General features: G+C 38.7%; 1 protein-coding gene across 1 annotated transcript in view; it reads left to right on the top strand.

The window, feature by feature from the left end:
* Positions 1–1,580: 1,580 nt before the first annotated feature.
* Positions 1,581–21,985, top strand: part of RNF17 (ring finger protein 17) — a gene marked incomplete at its 3' end in the record, with an annotated part of 39,232 nt that continues 18,827 nt past the window's right edge. Inside the window, exons 1-17 of the mRNA XM_084201019.1 lie at positions 1,581–1,902; positions 2,495–2,586; positions 3,259–3,314; positions 4,268–4,323; positions 5,585–5,684; positions 6,760–6,840; positions 8,229–8,326; positions 9,133–9,304; positions 10,623–10,699; positions 14,242–14,345; positions 15,867–16,028; positions 16,610–16,802; positions 17,244–17,409; positions 18,740–18,930; positions 19,502–19,640; positions 20,105–20,258; positions 20,955–21,070. Coding sequence (XP_084057145.1) covers positions 1,826–1,902; positions 2,495–2,586; positions 3,259–3,314; positions 4,268–4,323; positions 5,585–5,684; positions 6,760–6,840; positions 8,229–8,326; positions 9,133–9,304; positions 10,623–10,699; positions 14,242–14,345; positions 15,867–16,028; positions 16,610–16,802; positions 17,244–17,409; positions 18,740–18,930; positions 19,502–19,640; positions 20,105–20,258; positions 20,955–21,070 — 2,034 coding nt within the window. The 5' untranslated portion in view covers positions 1,581–1,825. The remainder of the gene's footprint in view (positions 1,903–2,494; positions 2,587–3,258; positions 3,315–4,267; positions 4,324–5,584; positions 5,685–6,759; positions 6,841–8,228; positions 8,327–9,132; positions 9,305–10,622; positions 10,700–14,241; positions 14,346–15,866; positions 16,029–16,609; positions 16,803–17,243; positions 17,410–18,739; positions 18,931–19,501; positions 19,641–20,104; positions 20,259–20,954; positions 21,071–21,985) is intronic.

Raw genomic sequence — 21,985 nt, 5'->3', positions numbered from 1 at the left:
CAAAAACATCTCTTGCTTCTTCTACAAGCAAAGAGAATGCATGTAGAATAAAGTAACTCCAAAGCATGGACATAAGGGCTTCTAATCCAGTGTTCTGGTTTTGGCTGGGGTGGTGACAGTGGCTGTGGTTTGGATTTGTGGTGAGCAAGCGCTGATAACACAGAGATGGTTTTGTTATTGCCAAGCAGGGCTTACACAGACAGAGCTAAGGTCTTCTCTGCTTCTGTATTGTCAGTTTTTGAACTGATGTGATGGTGAGGAAGCTGTAGGTGCATCAGAGGCTGGGAGAGGACACAGACAGGACAGGTGACCCCAAGTGACCAAGAGGACATTCCAGACCATCTGACATCATGCTCTGGGTACAAAAAGGGGAAAGAAAGAAGGTGGGACGTTTGCAGTGATGGTTTTTGTCTTCCCAAGTTACCATTGTAGGTGACAAGTCTCTGCTCTTCTGAGGATGGCTGAACACTGCCTGTCAATGGGAAGCAGCGACTTAATCCTTGTTTTGCTGCGCTTATGCGGGTAGCTTTTGCTTTCTCTATTAAACTGCCTTAACCTCAACCTGTGGAAGGGGCTGACAGCGGGCCTGTCAGCTAAAGGAGCGAGAAGAAGCAAGAAAAGGCTGATAAGGAGCTCTCTCCAAGGCTGTCACCAAGGAGACCGAGAGAAGAGAGGAACTGAAGAAAGATAACACTTTTGCAGCTGGACAAAGTATTTTTAGAAAGTTAGTTAAGTCACCCTACGTTACACCAATAGAATCATGTTGATGTATTGTGACCAATAGTACAGGTAGAAGAACCATAAACAGCTGGACAGTGTATAAAAGATCAGCCATGTTCAGAAATAAAGAGTAGCCAACTGAGACTGCTTGTGGTCTCTGCTTTGTGTCATGACCGCCTCGACAGCGACATCAACCCACGGGTTTTCTACCTTTCACTCTCCCGATTTTGCCCCCGATGTCGCTGCTGAAACAGCGAGCGAACAGCTGGCGGTGTCCGATCCCGCCCAGAACCAGGCCTCCGCCACCCTCCGCCATGGCGGAGAGACGCGGCCGCCCGCGACCGCCCCGCCCCTCGCGCCCGCCTGCGATTGGCTGCGGCCGCCGCGAGAGGCGCCCCGGGCCCGCCGCCATCTTGGCGCGCGAGGGGCTCGGCGCGGCGGCGCGGGAGCGGGCGCGGTGCGCGAGCGGCGGCCGCGCGTCCCTGAGCCCGCCCGTCCCTGAGCCCGCCCGTGGCGCCGCGGGAGAGAGGGCTCCTCTGGGGCAGGGAGCAAAAACTACCGCCAGAGAAACCATGGAAGGTGCGGGGGGCGGCGGCAGTAGTCCCCAGGGATGGGAGTCGGGGTCTGTACGTGGGGTGGATTGCAGGCAGGGAGTGAGGATGGAGATAATTGCAGTGGGGAGAGACCATCCTTTGAGGGTACGCGCTCAGGAGGGAGGTGGGGAGAGCAGCAGTGGTGGGAGCTCGGGAGCTTCCTGCGGTGCCCAGCAGTGGTGGGAGCCTGGGAGCTTCCTGCGGTGCCCAGCAGTGGTGGGAGCTCGGGAGCTTCCTGCGGTGCCCAGCAGTGGTAGGTGGGTCGGGGTGGAGCAGCTGAGCAGTGCCCGGCAGGCTGCTGGTGTGTTCATTTAGATTTGCTTTTCAAGGAAGAAATCCAATACAACATAGGTACATAGGTGTACGTGATATGATTTCTGTGTCTGTCACTTCCATTTTGCTCTACGCAAAGTGATGTGGGCATGTAGGGTTGACTCAAGTGATGAACTGGGCGGCGTTGAAACGTTGAAAGTAATTCACCTTTTTTTTTTTTTTTTAATATATCAGGCACCATGAGTGGAATAGGAGAGTTCTCCTTGTTGGGTGATAGTAATAAAGAGCTTCACAGAAGTCGAATGAAAGGTGTGAGGTATGTGGATTTCGAGATGGTGGCTTAAATAATTTTAAGCTGTAACAGTGCAATTACCAGGAAATAGAATTAAGAAAATATAGTGAGTAATGTTTGTGTTCTGCACTGTTGTGAGGCTGTTTTTCTGTGTTAAGTATGTGAGTAAAATACTCAGTTTGTGTAAAGTTTCAGTATTTGGAGGAGGTTCATGGAAAAAGACATTTTTAATGCAATTTGGTATGCTGTCAGATACTGTATCATACTGGTCTGTATATATTTTTTACAAATTAGCTCTGTTGATTTATTCAGTATATTTTAAATAACTATAATGAATGTGATTATAACTTTTGTGCTGGTTCTAGTTACCTGAAATACTGCATGCCTAGCAGCTGTAGTATCACCTTTTTGTATGATGAATTCAGTGTCACAGAACTAAAGTACTTCCCCAGTTAAGAGAGTAGCAAATTTTTTGTGGGGTGTTTTGTTAACTGCAGCTTCTTCATGAAGTCATTTGGTAAAAGTGAATAAGCTTAGCTCTGAAACAGCTGGAAGTCAACATTAGCTTATTACTAATATTCTTGATGATCCTGAATCTTTACTTTTACCTCTGAAGGCAATGTCCTAAGCTACTAGAAGAGCATTTTACAGAGCCACATCAGAGAAACGGTGATTTGTGTCATATGTCAGAAGCTCTCAGTGCAGAAGGTAAGGCTTTGGGGTCTTTTTTTTCCAGCAGTTTATTGTGTGCACTAATCACTGTTAATTTTTATTTTATATGGTCTGTTAAGGACAGTAGACGAGCTGCTGGGTTTGATTAACATATTGCTTATTTCCTACTTACCACTAGTTAGCAAGAACAACCAATTCCTTTTGATTCCTCTCCAGCTCCTTTTCTTGATGAAGTGATTGTCAAGTTTGTTCTAAAAGAAACCTCATTTTTCTGGGTTTTTCTGCATGAGTAACTTTTTTCCAAGAGTTGAAAAAATGTATGGGATGTGTAGTATTAATGGGTGTTTATGAAGCAACTTTTTTCCCGTACCTAATTATGCTTTTTGAAGGTGTGGGGTTTTTGCCTTTTTTTTTTATATGGTTATCCTGTACTGAATGTAGTAACAATAGATATAACTAAAGATAACAGATAATGCCCTAATCAGTACACACACATCAGTCTTTGTAATTCTCAGCTAAGCTTTGTATCTATCCATCTGGATTTCTATTCCTAGCCCTAAAATTCTCTTACTAAAAAAAGTCGGGGTTCTAATTCCTGTTGACTTGCTGAATACTATTTAGAAGACTACACTGGTGACAGTGTATTCCTATTGTCTTATGGATTAGGATGCCCTACAGGAGTGGGTTTTTCTGTGCTTGCTTTTACAGTGTTGCATGGTGATGGGAAGGATGAAGACAGTGATTTTTGTTTCTCTTCTGCAGAAGTAAGTTGATCTAAAGCTTTCAGTTCAGTAGTCACTGTGGTGGTGTGAAGTAGCAATTTTATAAGAGCTTGTGAATTTTCATTGAGAGTGATTAAAGCAGGCTCAGGCCCCCTCTGGGTTCAGGATCTGTGCTTTATGACCACGTGCATCCCCAGCAGGTGGTTGCTAGCATTTCTCATTACATAGTGTTGCTGTGTAGTGCATGTCAGATGTCCAGGGCCTGGGTTTAGGAAGGTGTGTTTTTACAATTCTCATTAGTGCCCCTTGTTGCCAGATCTGTTCCACCCTCTTGTGTGCACACAGTGTGCAAGAAAGCAGCTCATTAATATGTACATTTTCTGTACATAAAGATTTAAAAGATACTAAAAAAAACCACTTGTCCCAGTAGTGTGCTAGTTTTGAGGTTTTCTGCTTCTGCATCAAAAAAATGCCTTGCGCATAACTCGTGTGTTATGACATGTTAAGGCCGTTGTTTCATTGAAATTTATATTTTGGACAAACATGAAATGCTTTTTTTTCCTCTTATGAAATTCAGGTTTAGCATTTATTGCAAAATACAAATGAGTCAGACTTTAGGCATTTAAGCCCTGAAATTAAGTCTTATTGAAAAGGTACATTGTAGAATCTGGTTCAGGAATCCAGTATGTTATGAGTCTTGCATAATATAATGGGGAGAATACTAAGTGCAAACAGGATGTCAGGATTCCTTTTACTTGGAACACTTTTTATTTATCACAAAGGTGCACTGATGGCTATAGATATTCCACTTTGGAACTCTTTCCTTAGACCTCCCCTTGTACAATTCAACAGCACTTACTTTGAAACTTGGTCTAATTGAAATGGTGGGCAGGAGTGGATATTGAAGGTGAAAACTGGTTTATAGAATACCTTTTCCTGGGATTTGGCTGTAAGCCTGTGGTTGAAATTTTTTTCCTTTTCCCCTCTGAATTTAGAACAGAATGGACTTTAAATTTGGGCTGTGTGGCAACAGCTCAGAAAGACAAGCAAGGTAAACCTTTAATAAATCTTTTAATGTCTTTAAATGCCAGCCTGGGAGAAGACTTGACCAAGTAAGTGATTCCAGACATTTTCCTTGGGCTAATATTTTAGTATGTTCTTTAAACTTCACAAATGCATTGTTGGTATGTGTCTGATACTGTGAGAACACATTGAATACAAGTATCATTTCACTGAGAGGCAGTGAAAAACAAATTGGTTTGGCGTGAAAATGTGTGAAACTGAAAGTTGGAAGCATGGTAGATGGCTGATAAGGGTTCAGAGGGAGAGAGATCTGCTGAATTGCCAGGAAGGACTGGCAATTGGTAGGAAGGACTCTGCCTCCTTCCCCCCACCACCTGCTGATCCCATTGCTCCTTCTGTTTCAATGACTAGTCACAGCTATATGAAGATTAGATGCCAGCAATATTCTGTGGTCTTGTCAAATCTAAAGTACATTTGCTTGTTTATTTGCCCAGTCAGTGTGAACCTGAAGGATGTCTTGAAGTGGCTATCTTCCCCCTGCAGTGTTACTGCTGTGGAGATTGATGTTCATGCAAATAAGGATAGTCCCAGCAAATTCTTTTAGGTCTGTTGCATAAGGAACCTCTTCTGAAAGGAGGATGCAGGAAATTTATCTTCTGAGTTTGGTGCACGTAACATGCACTGCTAACCTCTTGCCCAAAGTGAAAGATTTCATGTGTGGCTGTCAGTTTCTGCAGCAGTGTTCTCCAGATGCTCTCACTGTTGGTCAGACACAACAAACTGAGCCCCAGAAGAACAACATAAGGCTTCCTTCCTGGAATAAGGCTGGTTTATGCAGACTGCTTTTGTGGGAGTCTTGTTAGCTGTTGCAGAAGAGCAGCTAAGGGTCATCATCAATAAAATTTAAGAGCCTTCCTAAAAGGTGGCCAATAAATGGTTTTGGTGCCATTGGTCATATATTCTAAAGATTTTAAGAGTAACAAATGAAAAATGAATCCTGGAATATTCAGAGTTATGCATTTACTCTCACTGAGGATAAGAATCACTACCAGTTACTAAGGTTTTGTTTGGCCTTGCCAAAATTGTCAGATGAAAAATAGCTACATTTAAAAAGGAGATTTTTTTTTTAATGGGGTATGGGCTTTATGTGTGAATTCATCTGTTACATAAATAGGTTTGTACATGTATTTAATGATAGATTTTGAAATACTCTTGTAAAGTATTTGTAGGAAGTTTGGTACTTTATTTAAAATGCATAGGTCTTTTCTTTAATTTTTTTTTGTTTGCAGGCCCTTCAGTCACAATATCAAGGAGAAAAATATTCAGTACCCATTTTCTTCCAATGGTGGGCTGAATGATGGATCAGCTCTAGCTCCATCATCTGACATGGTGTGTTAACATAGAATTTCCTTATATTCTCACTTGGTTTTATATACACATAATTAATAGTGCCCTTTGTAAAACAAAAAACTCTGCAGCCTTAACAGTTACGTGCTACTGTTCTATCTTATCATAGGGATGTGCAGCTACAGTGTTCATAAGATAACTTGACAAAATGAGGGCAGCTCAGACCCCCCAATGAGATCATAGCTGCAGACTGTTAGTTCTATCCAGCTGCTGTGAAATGAAATATTTTGAATTTAGCTTTTCTTAAAAGATACCCCAGGCTTCACAACATTTGAGTTGGGGACTTTTTTATTTGTTTTTAAATTTGGGGCATCTGCAGGGCTCATGTTAACATCCTTAAAATGGTAATTCAGGGCAACAAGGTTGGTGGACAAATGGACCTCTTTAAATATTCTGTTAAATTTCCTAACCTCATCTTTCTGAATAGGTTTGTGAGGTTTTAGACCAGGAAATGTAAGTTGTGGGTATTTTAAAGTGACTGTAAAGGACCTGTATATCCAGTGCCAGTCACATTTTCTTCTGTGGAGATTGTCCTGTAGGCTGACCTTGCAAATGTCTGATGTGATTTCTTAGGTAGTTTTGTTACAGTGCCTGTTAAAGTTTGAAAATGGTTTCCTTGTATCGGCAAGCTACTGGGAGCTAGCTACGTTTTTTGAGGGGTTTTCCCCAAGTGATATTACTGAATATTTTACTTTTGTTCCAAGCTGCAGTATACCCATCTTCAATTTTCCATGTTTTCTTTTCTCGTATTAGTTTATTTTGCCTTTTTTTCATTTACTGTTTTAATTTGGTCTTTGTATGTGATTATGCAACTAAATCGCTTTAAGAAACAAATTTAGCTCTATTTCAGAAATACTACAGAGGAAATGTTCTCAGTGAAATTCAGGTGAGCCAAGTATTTTGTGCCTGATGGCCATTATGGAACTGCTCAGAGTCTTCACATATCTCATCAGTCATCCGCATCAAATGCCTCTGTCAAAATGGCAAATGGTTGTAGACCATCTTGTCTTTTAGTTGTGCGAGCAACTTGTGTGTTCATTGGCAAACTTTTCCTCAGGAGAACAACACTGGGCAAGATATTGATGAAGCTTTGGGCATAGCTGTTAGTAATCTTGGCCACTTCCATGATGCAAGCAAGGTGGGTGAAATTTAGTTAAATAAATAATGAAATAATCAATCCTCTCCTAGACTAGAGGTTTTTGTTGTGGGCAGTCACACATTAATGCACTATTTAAATTTGCTTTTCCCCTCTTTGTTTTGTTACCTGTTTTGTCTTTCAACTGTTCATGTAATTTCTGTGAGTACACAGTCTGAAGTCCAGGCTACTGCCTGAGAAGTGGTCTGCAGAGGAGTGCACAAGCCTGTGCATAATTTAAAGTTAATAGGTCAATACATACATTTAGCAGAACCATATGCAAGCCAGTCTTTTAAGTACTAAGTTTGTGTTTCCTTGGATCAGGGAAGAATTCAGCCTTTGTTTTTACTCTAGCAGCTACTCTAACTTTTTAATTCTAGTGCGCCTCTTTCTGCATTTAAAAGTGGAAAAGATGTTATGATGGTAGCAGAAGTAAAAAAATGCAACAGAATGTGCAGAAAAATGTAAATCAAGTAATACATTTATTTGCACAGTATAAAACATAGGAAGAATACTTAAAATATAGGCTAATGCTGTTAACACATTTTATTAATTAACTTTTTTAACTTTATCAAAGATAATTTATTTAACCTTTACCTCTTCTTACATATAGCTGTAGAAAAGATTGCAGTTCTGTCTTTACCATCTATTTGCATTTTACTTGTAAGATACACAGTATAGAAATATTTAATGTTTCAAAAACTTAGTTCTGGTAAATGTGGTGGGAAGTGTCAGTGAGGCTTGTTCTTCATTCCCTTTCTAATGGCCAATCTTTATATTAAGCAAAGCTATGCTGAATTCCTGATAGCATATTGTAGAAACTTCTATTTCAGAAGCTATAATATAATAACCCATGGGTATTATATTATAATACCAAGACTGTGGTCTTGCAACAGGTTTTCAACAAAGACTGAGAAATTGCCAAAGGAGTGTTGCACTATTGAGATTTTTTTTCCCATAGTCTCTTCATGAAATGTAACTGTAGTGACAAAACTGATGTGTAGCCCAGAGGAAGAATTTTTTTAAATTTTCCCTTTATGCTCACAATGAGTTTTAAAAAAACAGTAGAAGTCTCAGCATGCTGTTTTTTGTGTATGGTGCAGTGTTTGAGTTTCAGGTAAGGAAAGTGAAACATTGGGCCCAAGATCTATGTGTTTCTTCATAGACGTAAAAGCTTCAGTGTGGGATTCAAACAGTGCCAGCTGACTCCAAGTTAGAGAACAGAGGGTTGTAATGAGCTGTAAGTGGTTTAATGCAACTGTCTGCTGGGGTATCCATCACTGTCTTACTGTTCATTGCTTATGTTCTGAATTTTAAAAGTAGTAGTAGTATTGTGAGAATAATAAAATAATAATGAAATAATGCATGTTTATTCGTACTGAACAAAACAGGTGCTGGAATACTTGGAGTTGAAAGTAAAGCATAAAAAAGACAAAGTTACAGAAGCTGCAGATAGAACACTTGATGAACTTATTACTCTTCTGTCAAGGTAGTAATCTAGTTTTGTAGTATGGCGTGGGTGAGTTACTTTTACCACAAACCTCTTCCTGATTCAGGTGAAAGACTAAAATTTTGTTTAGAATTTTCTTGTAGCAGTATTTCATAGTACCTGTCTTTTATTTTTACTCTTTCATTGTGGCATCTTGGAGCTGGTTTGCGTGGTTGGAAAACACTACCTTATGCTGCCTCTGCTCTTAAAAAGATAAGAAAAACTACCAATAATGTTAATTTTCTGAAAAAGCTCAATTTTGAGGTTTTGTAATACTCTTATTTATGGATGATAAATTTTAACAGCGGGGATGGCAGGGTTTTTTTTATTTACTTCCTGCGTATTTTCAAGCTGATAGAAGTGCAAGGACACTTCATTTCTAGATTTTCACAAATATTTATGTCTTCAGATTGAGGGGAGAGAGGTGTTAAAGCACAGGTTTCCAGAAGAGCCTCTGAGGGGGATGGTCTTCAATTTTACCTTAGTAGAATTAATTGTAAGATTCAGCTGTTTATTTTTCAGTTGGATGTGTTTGGAAATATCAGGAGGCTGAAATGGAAGAGTGCTCCTAATATTTTATTGATAAATATCTTTTCAGTGTGAACTCTTTTAACATTTGTGGTTCCTCCAGTTAAAGAGTGCATTTCCCATGCCTGTAGTTGGTACTGTTTGGGGGGGATGATCCTTGTGTGTGAGATGTATCCACTTTGTATTGTGTGGCTGGCAGCTGTGTGTAACAGTTCAGATTTGAGTCTGTGCAGCTGAGTGCGTATTAAAATCTGTGAAAAGTAATGTTTTTAACACAGGAAAAGGAAATCATTCGCAGAATTAAAGGAGAACATCAACAACTACAGTTCTAGTATTGCAAAAACTAAGGAGATCATCGAAGAAAAGAAGAAGCGCTTGATTGGTGCCATTAGGACGGCAAAGGAATTAAAATTTTCATGTTCTCTAAGAAACTGTTGTGATCTTGCTCAGGTAGTAACATTCTTGCACTGTGAAATAATTTATTTTTAAGAAATATATTCAAATTTGGATTGAAAGTTTGTGGTCCCAGTTTGCTGACTTCAATGCTGACATTTTTGGGCTATTATATTCTTACCCTGCTTCTTCACAGACACAAATTTTTTAGTCTTAGTCACAAGATACAGTCTGGTGACTGGATAGGAAGCAAAAAAACGTGATTCTTACCTTGTAGAGTTTGGCATCTGAAACAGGAAATGGAGGGGGAGGGTAGGAAACCTGGCACAGTGCTGATCGCTGAAAAGGTGGTGTTTGGATCAGTTCTGTTTCTCAAACATTTTTCCATTCCAGAGCTCTCCGTCCTTCTCATTGAACTACTCCAGAATTCATAGCCACACTCACTTGATCCTTTTGTTCCCAGGCCTTTACTTTTGTTCTTTCTCCCCATCATATCTGCTGTTCATGGAAACCCATGCTACCTGCCATCCTGTATCAGAGCAGAGGTCCAGCCTGTCTCTGGCAGCAGAGAGGAAAGATGCTTGGAGGAAGCATCCAAAAAAGTGGGGAAGTTGAAGGTTAAGGGTTTTAGTATCAGTAGGATACATCAGGCTCATTACACTGAACAAACATTACCTTATCCTGTCATAAGATTGTGGAACATCTTCTTTAATGTCATTGTAAAGCTGTTGGCAATGTGCATGGGTGTGTACATATGTGCATTATTTGTGCATAGGCACAGGTTGTGTCAGTGAGTTCCACCTTCTGCTATTTAAAATGAGGTTTATGTAAAATAGCTTCCTCTATTATTTCAAAATGTGCCACTCAATTATTTCATTTGGAGCCTTTGTAGTCCTTGTGTTGAGAAAAGGAATGAATAATAGGTCTAGTCATTCTTTGAAGAAATGTACTTTTCAGAATCATCTACCCTGCATCCATTTGTCAGTTTCCAGCTGAAGAAACTGGGTCTTCTGACCCAGAAAAGACATCTAGTCCTTCCTTTTTCTCTACCATTTACTTCTATCTCACCACTGTGATTTTTTGGGAGCTGGCAGCCACCACTCTCCTCTCATAGGCCTGCCTTTTTACTTAGAGATCACTTCCTCATTAGATGTTGAAATAAAAGGAGTATCTGACTTTTGCTTCTGTTTATATGCTTAGATTACAGAATCCCAACCATTAAGTCTTAATAAGGCAGGAAGACATATTTGATAGTTGGCTGTTGGCTGAACTCTTGGTGTTTTTACCATAAAATTAAAGGTGTCATGCTGTAGATAATAGGTACTTGTATAACTTTCTGTTTAATGGAAGCTAAGATTGTACTTCTTAATTTCAGATTATTTATGACTTGAAGTCGCCAGTGGAGGCTGAGCTCTCCAGAGTGAAGAATTTAAAGGACAAAATACTTTCAAGGTAAATGACTGGAGTGGGAGGTAAAAAAAGGCACGGGTTATCTTAATTACAAAAACTGTTCATGGGACAGTGAAACAGCAGAAGTTGAGCTTCTTCGCTTGCAGTTGACCAGAAAACTACTTCAGGCATAAGTATAAGCTCTTCATTAAAAGTAGGCAATAGCCTTCATGTGTGGCATGAGCAAGAAAGCACATACAATTTGCTGAAATGTGGGCAAATACGTATGCATTTTAAAAACCCCTGACAGATGTCTGCCACTTCTGAAATCCTCCTTTCCTTACAAATGGAAATAAACTGCGAGAATAAGGGTTTAATTACTTTTTTAGTGAATCGGTTTCTGACCTTCAGGAAACATAAAATGCTTTTTGGGCTGCTGATCTCTAAAGAAAGTTGTGGAAAATCCCAGTTGCCATGCTGTCCTCACTGGAAGTGACTGATGATTTCTGTAGCAGAAGTGGGTAAGAAAGTAGGTCACAGCTGAGGTACACCTGACCCTGTTCGACTTGGTCATAGGGCTGGTCAAGAGTGCTGCAGTGCCTAGTGCATAAAGGCCGCTCTGGAGAATGATGGAGGGACAGAACAAAGATGGAGCTACTTTGGAACTTCTTGGGGCCCCTGTTATATTTCAGGATGTGGAACCACTCTGGGAGTTGGGGGGGGGCAGGGTGGGGGCATATGATTCTAACTGGCACAGAGAAATTAAGCTTAGCAAGTTGATTATTTACATGCTAAATGCAAACAATTTTTGTAGGATCACAGAATCATTTAGGTTGGAGAATACTATTAGGATCACCGAGTCCAACCATTAAACTAAGACTACCAGCTCCACCTTTGCCATGTGTTTAAGTATAGTGTCTGCATGTCTTAAATGACAAAATCATAGAATGGTGTGGTTTGGTTTGAGTGGGACCTTCAAAGGTTGTGTAGTCCAAGTGTCCTTCAGTGAGCAACGGCATCCTCAGCTAGATCAGGTTGCTCAGAGCCCCATCCAGTCTGACCCTAAACCTTTCCAGGGATGGGGCATTTACGACCTCTCCAGGCCACTCCTTCTGCTGTTTCACCACTCTTAGTGTAAGAAACTCCTTTTATCTACTCTGAATCAACATTCCCTTAGGTCAAGGGATAATGGTTTTAAACTGTTGCAGGAGGCTCTAGCAGAAAGTTTGTACCTGTCTTTCTGGAAGGTACTGTAAGGTCTCCCTGGTGCCTTGCCTTCTCCAGGCAGAACAGCACCAGCTCTGTTAGCCACATGCCTCCAGGGATGGTGACTCATCCAGCCCCTGGGTGGCTTATTCCTATGCTAGACAAAAGTTAGGACCCCTCCTGTCATGTTAGTTGAATTCTTGAGTTAGACTATGGATAAAGCAATTTATAAAATCCTCTTTTAGAAAACTTAGGCTCTACCTACTAAGTCACTATTTTGAAGATACTGTCAGTGATGAATGGCAATTTCAGAGAAGCCTGTTTTTAAATGCATCATGGTAAACTCTCCCAACTTAAAGCTGAAACATAACAAAATCCAAATTTTTTTTTGCATTGGAAAACTTTTTGAGAAATTCAGCTGAACAGAGGACAAAGGAGACCTGATGAAGGATAAATATAAAGGACTTACGTCCCTTGTGCTGCTCCAAAATTGCACCAAAGGTGAAAAAAAACACAAGTAGGAGGTGCATAGAAGTTGAGACACATGCTGCAGACATAAAATGTTGTAGAAGAAAGAGTGGATACGTTCCTGAAGGGGCAGTGGGAGAGAAGCCCAGACAGCTGTTCAATACTATTTACATTTCAGTTTTCATTAATTAAAACTGGATAGAATAGCTAAGGCATTTATTTAAGTTTTATTCTCATTCCATTAGTCTAAACGTAAAAGTGCTTAAAAGATTTTGCTGGTTTTCGTTGGCAAAGAAAATAGTTAACAGTGTAGCAGTAAACAGAAGCATATATTTTGGACTTGAGTTACAGTTTTGTTCTTTACAAAGGAAAGAAAATTCGTTGTCTCTGTGCAGAGTAATATATTGAACTAAACTGAGTATAGTTGAGAAAACTGGGTGAATGCTGCAGTACTCTGTGCATGAGGGAGAAAGCATAAGACAAGAGTTTTTAAATATGAACATGAAGATAAATGAGCAGCCAAATCTGGTTTTTGTAGGAAGAAATAAACTGGAGTAGGTAATTAATTTTACTTTGCCCCTCCATGAATATTGTGCTGAAAAACACCATAGATCTCAAACTGTCAAGGTGATTTAGATATGCTTGTCACTTTCTATAATATTTGTTCTCTTTTCTTGAGATTGTTCCTGAACACTTTTGAGATTACATCTTCATTAGAAAATTTGGGAGAGATTAAACAGGGAATGACAAGGAAGTAAGTATTTTTGAATGAAAGAAAATGGGTATAGTAATTTACCTGCTCTAGTGGTTAAGTATTTATTGGAGATCAAATTTTAAAAACTGTAGGTGCTTATGGAATTCTAAGAGTTTATTGAAGCAAACCAAATCTTTATATGCTGGTATTTCAATCAGCATTCCAGTCAGTCCAGTTTGTGTTTCAGTTCTGACATTTTGGTTTTACTTGTGTTTTGCCCTAGTATATTTTGCTGAATACTTAAGTTATCCAGATTGCATTTACGCTGTGTATTTTTCAACTTCAGTTGGCACTTAATGATTTCACCATGGAACCAGTTAGGCTGGAAAAGGTCATGGAGTCCAACTGTAAACCTAACACTGCCAAGGCAACCACTGAACTATCTCCCTGGGTGTGCTGTGTCTACTATATTTGTACTACATGTAATAGAGATGTTAATCATTTCAGCACATGAAAATGCGTGTAAATGAATCTCTAGTGAACAGCAAGTACTGAAATTGGTAGTATTTCCAGTTCCCAGTCTAAATACAGATTATGTCAAGTGCCAAAAGAAATTTCTTAAGATTAACAAAGAAAAACCTTTTATTTTTAAAATTACAATTGCTTTTATTTTATTTGCTGGGTTTTTGTTTGTTGTCTTTTGTTGTTGTTTTGTTTATTTATTTCTGTGGTCTTTGACTATTACTTGAAAAATTGGAATGGAGTTGCCATTAGGGCTGTTGTAGTTAACACTGAATATGCTAAAAAGGATTTATTGCATGCAGTAATATTTGAAAATCCTACATATGAGAGTGAGTAGTATCTGTTAGTACAAAGGCATCTGATATGCCTTTTGTTTTCAACATGAGCTGTCTTATCACATTATGAACATTTTTTTTCAAGTAGTTTGTATTTGTACTTGTGGTCTCTGATCATCTAGCTCTTGCAGTAAGCTGTGCCCAAGCATATCTACTGTGTCTGTGGCAATTCTTCCTAGGATTTAGAGTTACAGTACTGCTTTTTTGTTGTCTTGGTATTAAAAAATGTAATTCAGTTTATTTCTAGCAGGCCTTATGAGGCATTTTTTTGACATAGTAATGCATTCTTAATAAAAGCTCTGCTTTGACTCGTGCTTTTAGTCTAGATACAGACTGAATTATGTTAATTTTTTTCCAAATAAAATTTTTCCCAAACACAGTGAAGATAATGGACAAGATGCTCTTATCCTTGAAGACCAGGAAGAAACGCCTGATGTCATAATAGAAGAAATTCTTGAAGATGACTTGGAAGGCAAGTGTCTTAGTACCTCATGCTTTCAGTGTTCCATTGTTGAGTGTGATCTGTTTTTGAGTCTTGTATTATGCTGTGTGTTTGGCTCATGCAAGTTCTTTAATGGAGTCTGTTTCTATTCATTTGAGATTTTTTTTTTTGTTCTTCTGTTTAGCCTATTGAAAATTTATCACAAGGTCCCCAAAGAGGGTCAAAAGCACTATCTCCTATACAGTGATTTACTTTGACTTGTGGTTATTGCAGCCCCCTCAGAGTTTCTGTCATTGGCTCCTGGAGAATTCTTTTCTGTCATTATCTCAGCTTCATGTTTCTTCTCCCAGGCCATTATCCTGTGATATTTGGCAGGAGCAGCTAGGTTCCTCAGCTTGTCAGGTTTTCCCTGGGTTGTACTAGTCCATGAAGGGATCCTTCCCCTCTGTCAGAAGACTGAATCTGGAGTACTGTGTCCAATATTGGACCCTGTGGTACTGAACGTCATTGTCACACAGGAGGGAGTCCAGCGGAGCCTGCCAGGCTACTGGGCAGGAGGTGCTCAGGTTCTTAGAGGTGTTTTCCAGCCTTAATAATTCCATGATTCTGTATGTAAGACAAGATAGATGACTCATCACTCTTTGGAGATGGTGACCAGGGGTGATCCAAAAGAGGCTGTGTCCCTATAGGGGAAATTTTTCAAGTCATTCAGATTTTTGTTCAGATGCCATCGTTTATACTGGAAATGGCCAAGAGAAATCTTGCATCTTTCTGGATGTGGCATTTCCTAAAGTTGGAAGCGCAGTCCTGGATACCTGCTCGGATTGTTTCAGATGGCAGATTCTGTGTAGTCTTTCACCCATGATATGTTGCACTTAGAGGTGGCAGTGTTCCAGGATGTTGCAAGTTTGTCTGGTTGGTGTGCCCTGATCAGTCATGCAGGTGACACTCACTCTAGAGGCTGTTGTCCACTCTTTGCAGGAAGCGTTGTGGTATAAAATACTCTTGTAAGAATTGCATTGTGGGGCTTCTAAAACCCTCTAACCCATTATCAACCTTTGTTGAGTGGCTTCAGAAAGAGAAACCTGTCTTTTCTGTCCCTAATGGAGGGAGGTACCTGCAGTACAGAGCATTTGGATGCTTAGTTACAAGTCCTGTCTTACATAGGGTCATCTCTTGGTCTTCATGCACTAACATTGAGTAACTATAGGAAAGTGCTTAGCATACCTGTTCTTAAAAGTAGAAGTCTTAATCTCTAATTTGCTTTCTATGTCTTTGTTAGAGGGAATGAAAACTCTGAATTACCTACTTAAATTCAGGCTATGACTTTGTGAGACAGTGTTTTGTTTTGGAGGGTAGCATAAGGGAGGTAGTTCAAGAGAGCAACGTCATCAGGAAGCAAACATGGTAGTAGTTTGAAACAAGTATGAACAGACTTGTCAAATTAAAATATGTTTGTGGTAATATTATCATGATTAATGCAACATAAACTCAATTGTATGCCTGATAATATCTGTTGGAGTCACTTGGAGGATGTTTGATAATTTGTTATGTCTTACTCAGGTTTGACAGAATTGGTGTTGGTAAGCCATGTTATAAATCCATGCCATTTCTATATTCGGAGATACTCACAGAAGAAAGAAGCATTTGCTTTGCAGACGAAATTAGAAAACTTCTGCTGTAGTAAGAGTTCCTATCTCTTGCCTTCAGACATTTTGGAACTAGGTAAATGGTTAACTTCTAAAGGTCTGCACAGCTTAAAATACTACCTTGCAATATGCCTTCCTTAGTATCATATTCTTTCTGTTTTCTCTCCTCCCTCCCACTCCTTTATGTGAGAAAGCAGTCCTTATAAAGTTCACTGACTGAATAGAAACCAGTCTAGAAAGAAAAATGAAAGACAAGAATACATTCTTAAATCATTAAAATTATTTCCTAGCCCATTGATAATGTTACCCACTTCCATAATGTGTTCAGAAGATTGATGAAAAGTATGTAATAACTTTATATGTCAATGGGGCTTTTGCCACTTTACTCAGAACTACAGAAAGTTTACCAGAAATGACTTCTTGATACAAGCCAAGCACCTGCTAGCCTTAAAGACAATGTAAATGAATGTGAGGGGAACTTCTGGTGGCTATGGAGACAAGATTTACTGTCTTTGTGTGTTCATTGTAGCAGTAGCACTTTTATTACCTGCATGGAGGATGGGAACAGGGGGGTATTATGCAGAACTGTAATAATAGTTTCAGTGTGAAATACTTTAAAATACTGAATTTAGTCCTTTCATATTTGCTTCCATATAGGTGCTCGAACTTTCATTAAGAGTAAGGAAACTGGAATGTGGTGCCGTGGAACTATCACTGAACTAATTCCTGTAGAAAGTAAAAATCAGAGGAAGAAGCTTTGTGGTCCAATAAGATACAAAGTGTGTGATATTGCATTGCTGAAAGTATTCCTGACTGATTTTGGAAGCTCTGTAGTTCTTATTTTCTCAGGGTATGTTTATGGAGAGGGGAGTTTTTGTCTGCAGTTGTTGTCCTTACTGCTTTTATTCAATGTCTCTTCTGAGAAACACATTCTTCCTCAGCTTCACGCAGGCAGAAAACCAGATACCCAAATGGCTCTGGTATTCTCTTCATACATATTCCCCTCAGAAAAAGTGGCACTGTGTTTCAGTGCACAAGCCTGCATACATTCAAATATTTAACTGAGACATGAATTGCAAAAGCAAACTCATGAGCATGTAAGTACTAAATGCTTTAAAAAAATGCATTTCACTGAGACTTTCAAATTCTGTTTTATTGACATGACATTACACCAATTACTACAATAATAGCTTCCAATAAAAGTCTGGGGTTTGGTTTGGGAGGTTTTAGGCATTGGATTTGGAGTACTTTGCTTTTAAGCTAGTGCTGCATTTATTCCCATTGACCTTAGATGTGATCCCACTGAAAGGCCTGATCCTGCTACTGTGCAAACTATTGAAACCCATGACATTTGTCTGTTTGTGAGGAAGCCTGACCAGCACATTGAGGCAGAGCTTGCAGCCATTCCTCCTTTAGCAGTACGGTGTTCACTGAAGGATGTTGTTCCCAAAAATGAAGTAAGTATACAAACTGCTTAAAGTATTTCAGGAACTTCTTCATAAGATTTCTGTTAAAGAATGTAAATATGGAATTTAAAATTATCTTATTCCAGTATAAACAGAAGGAAACTCAAGAGTACAGAGTGTATTTTTTTTTAAGTTAAATTCTCCTGTAAAAAGATGTGTTGCATTGCTTTCATTGGAAAAGAAACGAAAGCTTATAGTCTGTCTTTAAAAGCCTGTGAGACTACAAATACATATTGCACTCTTAAATCTCACTGCTCATACTTTAGTCATGTTCTTTTGTGAAGTTTAAAAAGTAATGGCAAAATTGATCCTCTTCTTTTGTGTCTGTCTGATAACTACGCAAGTAGTAACTTTGAAAAGTCATCCAAACAAAGAATAAATGGCTTCTTTAAAAAATTTAAGATAATCTCTTCAGGGGTTGCACTTGTTACTTAAAAGTTTTTGCCACTATTGTAAAGTGTTATTTATTCTCTTTAAGTGTAATCACAAATAAAGTATCGTCAACCTTTATTCCATTACCAAAAAAAGGCATATATATAGCAGTATTATTTCCTTCAGTATTCACTTTTTATTAGGCTTGCTTTATTCTTGCCACATTCACATGGAAGTGAACTAAGTCCAGTACAGCTGTGCATTTCTAACAATATTAATTGTTGGTCAGTTTTGGGGAGTTTTAACTAGTCTGATGTTGACTGAAGTAACTTTAAATAGGAAAGTTCTGGAACAATTTTCGCAAGTGTAGATAAAGCGCCTTCCTTATATGTGATTTCAGTTTTTTCTGTGCCTAAAAGGCACACATTTGCAGTATCAAATGAGAAATGGATTAACTTGGTCCCAGAGAAACAAATTCAGACAGGCTTTTTCAAGGTACGTAGAGTGTTACGCAGGATGCTATGGAGAGTAGCAGTGTGTAAATTGATCAGATCAGGTTGTGCATTTGTGTAAAGACACAAGAAGACAAACATATTTTTGCTCTCTCAATTCATGGGAAAGTCATGAACTGAAACAGGTGACATGATTCTGGTTAATGTATCAAAACAATCTGAGGGGATCTTCAGAAGAAGATGGTAGAAACTGCAATCCTTTGATCTGACTCAGTTTTATACAGTTTAATACACATACTAATAGATAATGAAAGAATTCCATTCAGTGCTGTCCTGGCTGTAGACTAGACAAGTCTGACCATATTCAGTATTTAATCTGTTCAGATGCATCTGTGCTTTCTTCCTTGCATTTACTTCATCTATCTTTTATTATTTTGTTTGTATTTTTTGTTTTAACATTCCCTGACAACCTCAGTAACTTTTTCTCTCTGATACAGGATGAAGGTTGGGGAGAGGAGGCAAAGACAAAATTTTTAGAAATGGTAAATAATAAAGTTGTTTCAATGATGGTATTTAGAGAAGAGGATGGTGTTCTTATTGTGGATCTGAGAAAACCTCCTTTTAATGAAGTAAGCAGTAATACGCCACTGTCTCTCAAGGATGCATTGGTTTTCTTAGATTTGGCAAGGTATGTGTCTTCCTTTGGCTCATGCTCCTCTATGCCATAACTGGTAACAGAAAAATGCTTACCAAGTGAAGTTTACTAAGCTAGTTTCTTTTGCAGTGTTCCATATATTAATGTGTGATGTATTAACCTTCAGCAGCATCTGCTGATTTCCTTTTTTCACCTTCACCAATGAGCACCATGCTATACTCATTTGCACTAGTCAGGCTTCATTTAGATAGGGAACTTTATTTTAGAAAATGGCAAAATATTTAAAATTTGTACAGAAATATATAACCGGGGAGGCTCTCAAAATGAGAAGCCCTTGATGTCTATCACAGACAGAAAACCACACAGAAATGAGCCTGGGATCTGTTTGATTTGGCTGGTAGGCAGTGGGAGAAGCATTACGGATAATTGCCGGCACCACCTGCAAGAAGGAAAGTTTGAGCTATACATATAAGTATGAATCAAGTAATTTTTATAAGATCATTTTGTGGTTTTTTAATGGGAAATTTGACATTTGAATATAAAAGGGTTTGTTTGCAGTTCATTTTGACTCGCTTTATTCAAAATTTCACTTTGTGTACCTTAGGTTTAAATTACAGCTTCCCAGCCAGTTGGAAAACTGCACTGTCTTGCAGTACAGTCCACCAAATATTCCACAGGAAGGAGAAGAGGTCTTTGTTGTGGTTTGCCATATTAATAGTCCAAGTGATTTCTATCTTCGCTTGGTAAGTTTAGAAATAAAGCCTGTTCAGATGAAATTATGAATAAACGTTTTAATGTTGAGTTATTTGTAGTCCACACTAAATAAGCTACAACTTCTGTTAAGTTCTGTTACTTGTTACTAGTGGTTGGATTCCTAGAATTAGTAGGTGAGATTAATTCCAACAGTCATTGATTCAGCCTAGTTAAAATTCAGGAATTCTTAAAATCCCAGAAAGTTTTTGTCAGTTATGTAACACGATTCATTCTTTTGTGGGTGTGCAGTATTTTGCTGGTTAGAATTGATTGAACAGGGCACTATTCAATAATTGTTAGGCTCTTTAATTCACTGTGTATTCATGACCACTTTAATTTTGGAGGGAAGACTGGAAAATACAGTACTAGGTAAAAAATTATCCCTTAAAAGGGTAAAAATGCCATGAAAAAAGAACATCTGCTGTATATGTGTGGTTTGTTGTTTTTATTTCAGAGAGAGAGTGTGGAATCTTTAGCTCTTCCAGAGAAAATTCAGGAGATATATAAACAAGAGAATGGTAAAAACTTTGAAATTTTCTGCCCAGTTGAAGGCCAAGCATGCATTGCAAAGCAGGAGGATGGGAATTGGTATAGAGCACAGATTATAGGTGAAGTATTGATTCTTTTGCTCTAATGCTAGGTTGCAAAATCAGATGTGCTGGTAGGTCAGAGTCACACGCTGGATATGAGCAGTAGCATCCAGCCAGTATTTTTACTGGGAATTATGGTGCTACCAGGTAGCTTTATCAAGTCAGTAGTATTAATTCATATTCTTTTGCTATTAACAGACTTATTTATACACCTGTTCTTTCTAAGCAGAGATGCAACATATTCCATTCTCTAGAGATTATTGAAATTCTCTTACATAATTATTTTAAGTAGTATTTCTCTTACTATTACAGTGTGAACCCCAACTTTGGCTGTTTCAGCCAACCTGTGAGTGTATCTGGTGTTGATTCATAATTCTTCATAGTAATTCCAAAGGGAGTGGGGAGTTGTGCTTGTGCTGAGTCTGTGTTGGCTGTGTGTGGGCAGTGTAGCATGTCTGCTTACATGTTTACTTAGCATGTGTTCAGTGTGCCAGTGTCTCACAAAGGTGGCCGAAATGCCAGGGCTGTCATTTCAGGGACCTGAAAGAGCTGGCTCCTAAAGAATACTCATTTTGGTTGGGGTATGAAAATTCAAAAAATTTATACTAGGTAATCATATGGCATGAATGTGGGATCTACTCTGAAATTCTGGTGCTTTTACCTGTATCAGATACTAATTTTTTGTTAAAATATCTCGGGTTGTTTTCCTTGGAGGGCTGCCAAGTTGTCGGGAAGTTCTGGTAAAATATGTTGACTACGGCAACATCGCTAACTTAACTCACAAAGACATACGCAGAGTGAAGCAGGAGTTTCTGAGCTTTCCAGAAAAGGTAAATGCCTGGATTAAACACTCAAAATTAACAGCATCTCAGTCAATGAGAGGGGAAAGAGAGAATTCTTCACCTTCTGAAATACATTAAATAAATAAAATGTTAAGGAACTTCATTTTTGTCCATCCTTATGAAGTGTCTCACTTGATGTTTTGGGTGCATATTGAAAACTTTTTTTATCTTTCAGGTGTAAATTAAATCTAATGTTGCCCTGCAGTATACATACTGCAGGAGAGGTGTATATATACAATGTGTACATACATGTGTATTTAATTCACTTAAATTTATTTCCATAATGAGCCATAATGAGCATTCTTTCATTTTTAAATTATAATCTCACAATAAGAGGGGGTTTTAATATATATTTTTGTTTGCATTTAAAATTTGGTATTTTTCTAACTTGAGGAACACTTGGAGTATCCCCCTTTTGACAGGGAGGAAAAATGACTGGGAAAGAAATTGGCAGAGTATTTCTGTCAAATAAAAAAATGCCCATAAATGGAAATTATTTTTTCTTTGCTATTCATTTGATAGTTTGGTTACCAATCACAATTATGCTAAACTTTGAAACTTCATATGTTGGTAGGGGTTTTTCTTAACTCCTTGAAGGCACCAGTAGGCATCTTTTATCACTTCTGTGCAATAATCTTTACTGACCTCTGCACCAGTTCTATGCCTTACCATAAAGGGAGAAAAAGAGATTTAGGCTTATTGTATTTCAGCAAGAAGGTCTCTGAATGTGAGATTCATGCTTAGCTACTGGGAAGGGAGAGATCATTTTGAACTAAATGAGATTGTGGTAATGCGGAACCAGAAGCCAAGGTCATGCTGTCTTGGATGAGTGAAAAACAAAGCCTGTGATTCAGTCATAATGAGATGATTTTGATCTGTATGTGATGTTAGTTGCATAATCTT

The sequence above is a fragment of the Fringilla coelebs genome (assembly GCF_963513975.1).
Source record: "Fringilla coelebs genome assembly, chromosome: 2".
Lineage (NCBI taxonomy): Eukaryota > Metazoa > Chordata > Aves > Passeriformes > Fringillidae > Fringilla > Fringilla coelebs.
The sequence above is the reverse complement of the archived record's forward strand: the minus strand, read 5'-3'. Positions and strand labels throughout refer to the sequence as shown.